Here is a 12,373-nt window from a genome sequence, read left to right as displayed (position 1 = left end):
CACTATATTCCTTCTTATTTGTCCTGCAAGGGAATCAAAAGGTGATGAAAACTCCCTGCCTAGTAATTTGTGGATCTTGGCTGGTCACCCAGACAAATTTGTTCTCTCAAGAGCTATAAAGCACCCCATGAGGTGAGGTAGCTGGAGATGGTCCCATGATATTAGGACTTCTTTGGTTCTTCCAGTGGTTCATTGGCTCTCCTTTGTGAACTTTTGGACCATAGCAGATAAGAACATAAGAACAAGCCAGCTGGATCAGACCAGAGTCCATCTAGTCCAGCTCTCTGCTACTCGCAGTGGCCCACCAGGTGCCTTTGGGAGCTCACATGCAGGATGTGAAAGCATTGGCCTTCTGCGGCTGTTGCTCCCGATCACCTGGTCTGTTAAGGCATTTGCAATCTCAGATCAAAGAGGATCAAGATTGGTAGCCATAAATCGACTTCTCCATCAATCTGTCCAAGCCCCTTTTAAAGCTATTGGCCATGCTGGTAGGGGCTGATGGGAATTGTAGTTCCTGAACATCTGGAGAGCCGCAGGTTCCCTACCCCTGATCTAGACACTGTACCATCTATTGATGCAGCCCAGAATTGCATCAATAAGAGTATAGTGTTGAGGTCTTTCTTTCACATCACCTCCTTCCTGGTCTTTTTCACTGGAGAGGTTGGGATTGAACTGGGACCTTCTGCACGCTAAGTAGATACTCTGCGTCTAAACCAGGGTCCTTCCTCAATGCCACAAGTACAGGGATAGAAGGCCTCTGCTGAATTCACCACAGAATTGAAGAGCCAACTCAGTGTAAGACCTCAGTCCCAGAATAAAGCGATCTGTAGATTTCAAACTATAGACTTTATTGGTGATCAAGGCATAACGAGAGATAGATGATTTCTGAGGATACATGGCAAGGGATAGAGCTTAAATCCCCACAGCCTTGGACCCGCCCTCACCTGGCCAAGATGCCGCAGCTGCAACATAGAAACAAAGGAAGCAATACAGTGATTCAATTACAAAACATTAACACAAAAGGCAGGAACCATCACACCTAGGAGGGCCGTGGCCCTTCCTGGTTATCAGTTTGATGCTAAGGAAGGGAAGGGGGAAACAGACGAGTTGGCACCTAGCCCAAGGCCGATAGCCCTCTGAATGGAGGGTGGGTCCCCCTCCTCCCAACACCAGTCAGGGCCCATCCCTCTGATTTCCGCAGGTGCCTTCCTCACTTGCCTTTCACAGTCATGCTGTGAGTGGTGCTACTGGTGCCAAAGGTCAGCAGACGCACACAGTCTCTTGTGTTGCTGGGCAGGTCTCCAGCAGTTATTGTGTACGAGCAAGGCCTGTGGGTCAACATTGCGCTCAAGCAACTTTGCTTTCCCCCAAACTGGGACTTGTATCTAAGGTCAGAGGAAGCTCCTTTGTCTGAAGTGGTGATGGGGGGGGGGGGGGGGGGGGTCTGTGGTTATCTTCCAAAGCAGCCAGACAGGGAAGGGCCCGGTCCTGCAAGAGGCTTGTACCTTTTCGCAGCTGCCATACTCATAAGAACATAAGAACAAGCCAGCTGGATCAGACCAGAGTCCATCTAGTCCAGCTCTCTGCTACTCGCAGTGGCCCACCAGGTGCCTTTGGGAGCTCACGTGCAGGATGTGAAAGCAATGGCCTTCTGCTGCTGCTGCTCCTGAGCACCTGGTCTGCTAAGGCATTTGCAATCTCAGATCAAGGAGGATCAAGATTGGTAGCCATAGATCGACTTCTCCTCCATAAATCTGTCCAAGCCCCTTTTTAAAGCTATCCAGGTTAGTGGCCATCACCACCTCCTGTGGCAGCATATTCCAAACACCCGGGTCACATCGTTGGTGAAGAAGTGTTTCCTTTTATTAGTCCTAATTCTTCCCCCCAGCATTTTCAATGAATTGCCCCTGGTTCTAGTATTGTGAGAAAGAGAGAAAAATTTCTCTCTGTCAACATTTTCTACCCCATGCATAATTTTATAGACTTCAATCATATCCCCCCTCAGCCGCCTCCTCTCCAAACTAAAGAGTCCCAAACACTGCAGCCTCTCCTCATAGGGAAGGTGCTCCAGTCCCTCAATCATCCTTGTTGCCCTTCTCTGCACTTTTTCTATCTCCTCAATATCCTTTTTGAGATGCGGCGTCCAGAACTGGACACAGTACTCCAAGTGCGGTTGCACCACTGCGGTCGCACCACTGCACCACTCATTTCAGGAGAAGTGTCCCCTGGGCTATGTTCTTCCTTCTCAGACCAAGTGTGAACACTGTGAAGTGGTGTTCTTCTCACATGCTGTGTCAGAAAGTGAAGGGCAGTGCACATCCAAAATGTTACTTTCCAGAGGCCTGCCGATCTTCCCCGTGCAAAACGGTACACTTTAACGCGTTCCGTCACACCAACATCTGAAATTACATAACGTTTCCTTGTTTATGCATAGTTTAATCATTTTTTTCCACAAGGAGGGTTTGGCTGCCGTGCAAATTTATTTCTGAACAGTGACGCCTAAAAAAAAAATAAGCCTCAAGCAAGATCTCTGCAAGGAGATGGTAGCAGCACGTGACTTCAAGGCTTGTAAAGCCAAGGTTTTATGTTCTATATTTACAGATTCAATCTGTGTCCGAGGCTTTGATCCAACTCTCAGCATGATGTCTGGAATAACTCCGCTTAACCCTATGCTGCCTGGCATGGGATTGGTACCGCAGCCGTCTGCAACGGAGGTGCCCGTTATCAAAGAAATAATCCACTGCAAAAGCTGCACACTCTTCCCTCCAAACCCGAGTAAGTAGAGTTGATTAAGTGACTTTGACCAGGTGCGCAGAGAGACCCAGCGTGGGGAAGTAGTTGAGGTGTCAGGTCCGCATCCGCACTCTGGCGTGCATGGTTGGTAGGGGACCTTGGCCAGTCTCACACTCCCAGCCTTGATCCTGGCAAGCATTTGGAGGCGAGGGGCATGACTTGGAGCCAGGCAGTGGCAAGCTGCCTCCAAGCATCTCTTGCCTTGAAAATCCTGTGAGGTCGCTGTCCGTAGCCTGTGACTTAATGGCACAAAAAGAAAGTGTGTAGAGCAGAAGTCCCCACTGGGGCGTCCCCCCAACACTTTTTCTGCCAAGTGTTTTTGGAAAGCAGGTAGGGGCAGGTGGCTGCTGGATATTTGATTGACTGTGCAGATCTTTAAAAAATTGCTTTGGCAGCATCTGCCAGCACAGCACAAGAATCTGCACTGTGTGAGTGAAGGTCAGCTGCTGCAGCCATTTTGAAGCTGGTTCTACCTCCTTTGGCAGCTCTTTTTGGCAGCCATTTTGTGTCTGCATCAACTATTCTGTTTCAGAATCCCAAAGGTGCCTGCTGGCAAGAAAAGGTTGGCGATCACTGATCCAAGGCCCCTTCCGCACATGCAGAACAATGCACTTTCAATCCACTTTGCAGCTAGATTTTACTGTGCGGAACAGCAAAATCCACTTTCAAAGAGTTGTGAAAGTGGACTGAAAGTGCATTATTCTGCATGTGTGGAAGGGGCTCAAGTTCTCCTGGGTTTTACCTGGGTCATGAGTTGCAGAGTGAACTTCGCTCTCACTCAAGGGGCCAGCCTGTGTCTGGGATGTCCCCACATTAAGGGGCAGGTGACAGCACTGGGTGATGAAACGCTTCTTCAGATAAACAAGCCAACAAAAAATCCTTGCACACAGAAACCTCACGTGGCAGGGAGAAAGTTCTAATCCTGACCTCTGTCTATTTTTCTCCGTGCTAGAGGGTGTTTTTTTAAAGAAGCAGAAGCAGAGGCCTTCAGTGTAGCAGTGCAGACCGTGGTTGGTGACCTCAGTGAGTCAGGACATTGTAATCCTGTTGCTTAATATTTCCACGGAGATATTGTCCTGCAACTCAGTTTTGAGGTCAGAAGCAGTAAAGGCAGCTGATCCCAGCTGTTGGAAATCCTTGAGAACAAATGTCAAGATTGGGCACTCCCAATTATTTCAAACATCGAAGCAGAGCCTCCAGGCATATGTTTGCAGAAACTGCAGTTTTGGTTTATTAGTTATAACTTTTTGCAAGTGGGAGATTCTGTATTGTCTAAGAAATGCACATTAGGTAAAGAAAGGATTGCCACCACGAAAACTGGGAGTGTGGTAATGTTATGTCACTATTGTCGAAGGCTTTCACAGCCGGAATCACTGGGGTGCTGTGTGGTTTCCGGGCTGTATGGCCGTGTTCTAGCAGCATTCTCTCCTGACGTTTCGCCTGCATCTGTGGCTTGCATCTTCAGAGGATCTGGTGGTAGGAAAGGAAAGCAAGTGGAGTATATATACTGTGAGGTCGATAGGTGAGGCCATCTGAATAGAAGTAGCTTGGCATGCTACAGACTTCGTTGTTACTCACATGGTCAGGAGAGAATGCTGCTAGAACACGGCCATACAGCCCGGAAACCACACAGCACCCCAGTTATGTCACTATGTTATATGCACTTGTGGTCTCCTTGCATTGAGCGCACATTCACTTCAGTTTGGGTTCTCTGTTACTTTCACATTTTCCCCTGTCCAAAATTGACTGCACTTTCAGATCTGAGAATGTCTGTAGTTTCTGAAAGCTCTCAAAGTGAGACTTTTCAGGGAAAGATCATTCCCTCAATTTTTTACGGAATCAACATTCGTTTCCTTTTCTTTGGGAAATGAATTCATTTCCCTTTCTTTTCTTGCTCCTCCTGGCTTCCTCTGCCTACACAAGAGCAGTTCCTCCTGCACAAGAAGTCAGGATGGGCCAAATGGTGGATCGGCTTTGCTGTGAACCCCTCGCAGTGGTTTTTTCCTGTTTAAACAAAAAACTATGCGGGTAAGCTGTGCATCTGTAAATGACCATAGTATCATCAAACACTGTGGGCCCAGACTAAATTTTTCAGTGGCAGAAGAGAACTTTCCTTCTCCCCTCTGTCCCACCACAAAAGTCACCTGATCTTCACAAAATCCTGCTCCTGGGGGTTAGTAGATCCTGAGAATTAACTTGAGGGGGAATCAGTTATAGGAAGGGGAAATTGGTGGAAAATGCCAATTTGGTGTGGATCCAACCTGAGGAGAAAATATATGTATGCAAGAGTTGAAAGGTACTCTGAGCAAAATAAAACAAAAAGTCATGGCACCTGAGAGGCTAGAAACATTTTTGTATGGACCTTTTGTGTGAGTCACAGCCCATGTTGTTAGGTGAAAGAAAATTGTACTGGGAAATCTTATGGGAAGTCTGATAGGATGGAAGAGGCTTGGTGTGAATTGCACAATGAGGCCTTCACTGTGCTGCATTTTCAAATTTGCAGTACTCGTTAGGCCAAAATACATAGGCTGCAAGGCATGAATGGATTTGTATGACTCTCTCGAGCATTGCACAAGCTGTGTGTTATCTAGGAGAAAATTCTGGGCCAGCCCATTGTCTTGAGGGCGGGTGCCTGTCAGTGAGAGGCTGGTGTGTGTGTGTGTGTTTGTGTGTGTAGGTTTGTGTGTCCGTGCAAACGGAATACTTGCTGAACATCAGCCTGCTTCCAAAGAGGCCCTTTGTCTTGGGCACCAGAAATCTTGTGACAAACTGCTTTTGAAAGTTCTTCCTTTTCGAAAGTGATTTGCTATGTGAGGAACATAATAAGGAGAAAAGTCCCCTCGGATGCTGTTATTGGTGCAGTTATAGGTGGTAAATATGTCACTTACAGAGCAGCAACTGCAGAAACTGACACCTGTCCCTCTGCCACCAAATGAGTGACTGACTAACTAGCAGTGGCGTAAGAGGTTAAGAGCTCGTGTATCTAATCTGGAGGAACCGGGTTTGATTCCCAGCTCTGCCTCCTGAGCTGTGGAGGCTTATCTGGGGAATTCAGATTAGCCTGTGCACTCCCACACATGCCAGCTAGGTGACCTTGGGCTAGTCACAGCTTCTCGGAGCTCTCTCAGCCCCACCTACCTCACAGGGTGTTTGTTGTGAGGGGGGGGAGGGCAAGGAGATTGTAAGCCCCTTTGAGTCTCCTGCAGGAGAGAAAGGGGGGATATACATCCAAACTCTTCTTCTTCTTTTTCTTCTTCTTCTAGCAGTGGATGCTGATTTTTGGTGCTGTTTGATTGATTTTCCCCCCCTTTTGTTGCAATGAGTTTTGGTTGGCTATGAACAATTCAGATTCATGAAGTAAACATCACTGTAGGTACTGTTTTAATATTTTTGTGGACAAAAATGGAGGTGTCCTCTGATGTTTTAATACTAAAATGACTCTTCGGTTCTCAGTATTTTCAGTATTATCCACAATCCTTTGGAAGCAGCCATCCAAACTCTGAGGGGAGGTGTGGTTTGATTAGCAGAATCTTGAGTGATTCAGGGGCTGCTAGTAACTAGGCTACTTTACTTTCTGTCTCAAAATTCATTATGAATAAAATGGAATTTTTTTAAATTTTCTCTTAGATCTTCCACCACCTTCAACAAGAGAAAGGCCTCCTGGGTGTAAAACTGTTTTTGTTGGAGGATTGCCAGAAAATGCTACTGAAGAAATAATTCAGGAAGTCTTTGAGCAGTGTGGGGACATCACGGCAATTCGGAAAAGCAAGAAGAATTTTTGTCACATTCGTTTTGCGGAAGAGTTCATGGTGGATAAAGCCATTTACCTTTCTGGTACATACTGCGTTGTTCTGGCCTTTTCATTTGTATTTGGTGACAGGCAAAGTGCGGTAGGTCTTAATCCACGAAAGCTTCTGCTGGAATGAAATTGTGCTAGCCACCAAACTCCTGTTTATTTGTGCTGCGGTGGACTAGGATGGCATTTGGTCTGGAATTACTATCGCAGTGGGATGCCATGTGAGAAATGAACCTTCCCCTCGCTTCAGTGTACACAGTTTGCACATCGCTGGAGAAGGCTGAGACAGTAAAAATATCAGCAAATAAGAGCAGTCATCTAAAATTCTAGTAGTCAAAGATTAACAGCACAAAATGCAAGACAGAGGAAGATTTCAGCATGGTCGGGGGGGGGGGGGGTCAGGCTCTTGTTTCCCCACAGTCCAATGTATTAGGAAAGCAAGTGAGACATGGGGGCTGCGAGGCAGAGGGAGAGAGGGAGGGAGGGAGGCGTAGACAGCAGATACACCAGAAAATGGTGACAGAACGAACTGCACTGCTTCTGGCTTCAGGTTTCGAATGCAAAGAGATCACTCAACAGAAAAAGAACAAAGCAGGCAAAGAGCGAAGCTGCAACATTCTTCTTCTTTTGTCTTTGAAGGAGATTACACGAAGTTTCAGAAATGTCCTCTCCCCCTAGTAAACATCAAATATTAGGTGTGTGTACCACGTTTAATCAATGCAACCCTACTTATGCGTGGCACACTGGCAGGCTCTCAATGAAACTTATTCAAAATATCCAATATTACTCTCCCCCTAGTAGACTGAGAGGGCACCGTCCGTTCACCTGGATTCATTTTTTAATTTTTATTTACTATTAGTTTTATATATCGCCCTCCCCCTGAAGGCTCAGGGCGGTTCACAACAGGTTAAAACAAACATTAAAATATAATTTAAATATCAATTACATAAAAACAGAACCCATTTTAAAATGTGGATGGCGTCTGGCTACCCCCCCTCCCCCCCTTGTGCCCACGGGAGGCCAGATGACATGGTAGATGTATTTTTAACCAGGCTGGCCAAACGCCTGGCGGAACAGGTCTGTCTTACAGGCCCTGCGGAAACTCTGTAAGTCCCGCAGGGCCCTGATCTCCCTAGGGAGCCTGTTCCACCAGGTAGGGGCCGGGGCTGAAAAGGCCCTGCCCCTTGTCGAGGCCAGCCTGATCATTTTTGGGCCAGGGATCACAAGTAGGTCCTCCTCCGAGGAGCGGAGGGGCCTCCTGGGGCAATATGGCTCCTCTTTTCCTCTGGGGCACACGGGTCCTCATCAAGTGGAAACATGCACACTTCAGGCTACCGTATCCCCATGTTGCGCCATCGTCAATGAAAATCATCTAGAGAAACCTGGGGTCCAGTGCAGTTAAAACCATTTATCTTCTCGCTCAGATCAGCTCCGCTTCTGTGCTTGAAAGCTTCAGTGAACCTCCATCCCTGACTCCCGGTGGTATTCTAGCACTGCCACGTGCGAGGAGGGGGCTTTGGTTTTAATTGCACTGAATTACTGTTTTTCCTAGATGATCTTTATTATGTTTTCAAACATAAAACCCTCTGAAGTGGCAAAGGAAAAGCATAATTTTCCAGGGCCATGATAGAGGAGAGACATAAAAATAGAATACATAATTTATGGCCGCTACAATATTCATGACACAGCCCTATTGTTTCCATTTACATACTGTCTGTGTAGAGTAGTAAATCACACGTACCCCTCCCCCTCCCCAGGCCCTAAAAGTGCTGTGCTGGCACCCACCCCTCTTGCTGCTGCTTCACTGGTGTTAGCATGCCATCTGCCTCATCTATTTGGCTGGTTTTTTGGGTTGCCAACCTCCAGGCGGAGATTGGAGATCTCCCGCTATTACAGCTAATCTCCTGGTGACAGATATCAGTTCCCATGGAGAAAAGGGCCACTTTGGCAGATGGACTGTGTGGCTTTATATCCCAGTGAAGTCCCTTCCCTCTCCAGACCCTGCTTTCCTCAAGCTCCACCCTCAAAATCTCCAGGTGTTTCTCAACCAGGAGCTGGGAACCCTAGTTGGTTTCCACCTGTGTATTTATGGACAGCCCCTTTGATCAAACAAAGGGAGTGACAGAGAAGCACACAGGAAGTGCCTCCCTTCTTCTTGAACCCACGTGGCTGCTGTTGCCATGGCGAAGGTGAGGCTGTTCTATGTTCTGAAACGTTTTGCGAGAAAGGGTCCAGCTCACCCACTTTGCATCTAGGGAAACGGAGCAATGTCTGGTGAAGGACTTTTCTTGATTGCATAATTGTCTAGTCCCAGGAAACTGGGTCACTGTCCAGTTCGCAGGCCATCTCAGGGCCATCTTGTTTTCCCAACACTTAGAGGCCTGTCCTGAGACCTAGCAAATCAGATCTGCTTTTTGAGATCAGAGATCAGGTGGTAAATACATGCTGGCGGATAAAATATTTTAGTAGCAGAGTCTCACGCATGAAAATACATATGATGCTGCCTTATACCAAATCAAACCATCGGTTCATCAAGGTCAGTATAGTCTACTCAGACTGGCCGCTGCTCTCCAGGGGCTCAGGAGGAAAAGGGTCTCTTTCAGCACCTCCTGATTGGTCCTTTTAACTGGAGATGCTGCCGGGGGTTGGGCGTGGGACCTTCCGCACACAAAGCAGAGCCTCTTCCCCTGAGTCACACCCCTTGCTGCCTTCCTTATTTCTACTTACGTCAGTCATCTGCTTTTCTCGTGAAGATTCAAGGTAGATCCCATCAGTATTTATTTATTTATTTGACAGTCCAATGGCTGAGCACTCCTGAAAAGAACCTGTCTTCCAAATACCTTCTTGGGAGGTTTTTCAACAGAGTCTGGATGGCCGTCTGTCAAGAGTGCTTTGACTGTGTTTTCCTGCATGGCAGGGTCTTGGACTGCATGGCCCAACTCTCTGATTCTTCCACCCCCTTTTTCCTTCCTTAGGGGCTTTCCCCACTGACAGAGTTGAACTGGTTTCTACTTAGGTTCGCCTCAGTGAATCCCCACTGCCACCGAGCTCAACATTGTTTTGTCTCAGTTCCACACACACACACACCCCCCAGAACTGTGACATCCTTGTCGCAGTTATGAACTACACTTTTCTGCCGGAACAAGGTCGATACCGCTTCGAAGCTTCGAAGTGGGGAAGCATCGAAACGACACCTCATCCATTCAACCAATCACAAGCCGCTTTTGTGGCATGTGCAGAACGGGAGAGTCGTGGCAGGCAGAAAGCGCATGTAACTGTAAACTGTAAAAACTGTAAAAAAAGAACGCTTCCGTTTCCCGCGGTAACACAAGCACCAATCACGATCAAGGAGCGAAACAGGCACCAAGATGATCCCACCCACTTAGCTCGGTTCCAGGGGGCCAACTCAGTTGCTGTGGGGACAGCCTGGAATCGCCCTCCACTGAAGGAAACCGAGTCGACCTTAGCTCCCTTCTGTAGTGGGGAAAGCCCCTTTGATAGAAGCCACTGCTGCTGCCGGAAATTTAGCCACAGCCAACGTAGTCCCAGGATCACTACCAATGAGTGGGGAATACGCAGAAAAAAGGGAACCCTGGAAACAATCACTGGCTGTATGCACAGACCTCTCAAAAGGGCAGTCAACACACAGTCAAAATATGGGACCAGGTTTCACTTGCTCCAGACCCTCATTCACAGCGTCCATCCAAGTAACGTATTCCTTGAAATCTACCCACCAGAACAGCAGAGAGGAAAGTGTTTAGCCTGTCCAAAAGAAAAGCTCTCTGATATTTGGGGACAGTCAGTTGATGCAATTAAGGTGGGAGGGTAAGAAGAGCGAGAATACCAAAACAACCAGTGAGCAGCACACTCTACCAGCCCTGCCATGAGCTGACTAACAATCTAATACCTCTGGTGGTTTGTCTAAGGTTAGTCGAGCAACCCATAGCCCCATAAGCAGGAGCGACGAAGGAAGATTATGGACGCATAAAAACCATGCAACGACCAGGATGATGCATACCATACACAATGCATTAAATCATTGTGTATTTAATACATTGTGTATTTAATACATTTAATACATAAATCATTGTGTATTTAATACAAAATGCATTAAATCAAGATTACACAAACAATAATGAAATAAAGACAGTATTTCACAATTGGAACTGCTAATTAAACAATCACAATCACAATAACCTTTATTGGCATTAGGTATTAGACAGTGGTTATACACTATTATTAAATTATTAAATTTGCTAATTAAAGACAAGGTGACACAAGCAATAAATAATACATTATGAAGGGGAGAAAAAGAAGGAACTGGCTGAAATGTTCACGGGCAATACTCACCTCAGCCTGATTTCCTTTAGAATGCAACCCTCCGGCACCGCTGGTCTTTAATTGATCTGAACAGGCTGTATCGTACCTCAACAGATTCTGTTGCTTTATTCGTTTCCATAACCTGTCCCAAGGCACTGAGGTACGACAGGCTGTTTGTATAAATAATTAAATTTGGAGATCTATACTAAAAATTTGACACAGTTTGGAGATTCAGCTTTTCATGCTGTAGTCATATGAGCTGTGCCCCAGAGGTGCTGGATGTACATCAAACAGAGAAATGAACCTTTCCCCCAACTTCTGGTTTTTTTGGTTTGTTGGTTTTTGTTTAGAGGTAGACCCTAAGAATTTATTTATTATTCTATTTAGAAAAATGTAATCCCACTTTTCTGAGAATCTACCCGAGGCTATTTAAAGAATAAAAATAATACAAAATGAAACATTAAAACATCTGTCCCAGCGTAAAAACCCAGTTTTTTAAAACAGACCACTGACAGCTTAAATAATAATCTCCAGACTAAAATATGTTAAAACACCACCTCCACAGTCTGGGTGAGCATAAATATTTTTCCTGGCTCCTAAAATAAAGCATTAAAGAACCTCATTAAAAAGATCACAGCTTTGTAATTCTCAAAATCTGAATCTAGCATTCAAGATGTTGATTGCTCCTTTGGTCCATCAGCTGAAGTAACATCAGTTTCCAATACAGTTGGGTCCTTGAATGGCTTCACGTTTCTTGAAGAAACAGACTCTTTCTAGGTATGCTAAAAGTGGCGATGCCTTAATTCACAGACACGAGGGTTTATTCGGTAGGGGGAAACTGATTACAATGAATCTTTTAAAATATGAATCTGAGGGAAGGAAATGTTGCTCTGTTTTTCCTTGCTGCTTTCCAGGTTATCGCATGAGATTAGGCTCCAGCACAGACAAAAAGGATTCAGGCCGCCTTCATGTTGACTTTGCACAGGCGAGAGATGATTTTTATGAATGGGAATGCAAGCAAAGGATGCTGGCCAGAGAGGAACGTCACAGGCGCAAAATGGAAGAGGATCGAATGAGGCCTCCGTCCCCACCAGCGATAATGCATTATTCGGAACACGAAGCAACTTTGCTGGCTGAAAAACTGAAAGGTAAATAGAAAGTTTCTTTCGATGTCGATTGATGCCTGACAGAAGGGGTCTCTTTCCTACTTTCATTTCTGACCTGTAATTATGGGGTGGGTTTGGACATAAGTCGTTTGAAATGGAAATGGCACAGCCAACTTTGTTTTAGTTCAACAGTGTGCTTGAAACCCGTCCCCCCCCCCCCAAATTATCTTGTTGTTCTTGGTGTCACTGAGACACAACAAATAATTAATGCTCAGAAACTTTGTCTGTAGGCTAAACCCTTCGTCTTAGTTTGCAGTCTCTAAGGTCCTACGGCTGCGCTGGTGATTATGTGTGTGTG

The 12,373-nt window shown here is 46.1% G+C and overlaps 1 protein-coding gene across 4 annotated transcripts in view; it reads left to right on the top strand.

Annotated features, from left to right (window-relative positions):
• The window catches only part of ENOX1 (ecto-NOX disulfide-thiol exchanger 1), a 334,756-nt gene that overhangs the window by 155,270 nt on the left and 167,113 nt on the right, over positions 1–12,373 (top strand). For 3 of the 4 annotated variants that reach the window (XM_048493487.1, XM_048493488.1, XM_048493490.1), the window contains exons 4-6: positions 2,602–2,775; positions 6,421–6,627; positions 11,824–12,057. In XM_048493487.1, the coding sequence (XP_048349444.1) occupies positions 2,602–2,775; positions 6,421–6,627; positions 11,824–12,057 (615 nt within the window). The remainder of the gene's footprint in view (positions 1–2,601; positions 2,776–6,420; positions 6,628–11,823; positions 12,058–12,373) is intronic. The other variant, XM_048493489.1, reaches the window with a different exon arrangement.

The sequence above is a fragment of the Sphaerodactylus townsendi genome, linkage group LG04 (assembly GCF_021028975.2).
Source record: "Sphaerodactylus townsendi isolate TG3544 linkage group LG04, MPM_Stown_v2.3, whole genome shotgun sequence".
In the NCBI taxonomy this organism is placed as follows: Eukaryota; Metazoa; Chordata; class Lepidosauria; order Squamata; family Sphaerodactylidae; genus Sphaerodactylus; species Sphaerodactylus townsendi.
The sequence above is the reverse complement of the archived record's forward strand: the minus strand, read 5'-3'. Positions and strand labels throughout refer to the sequence as shown.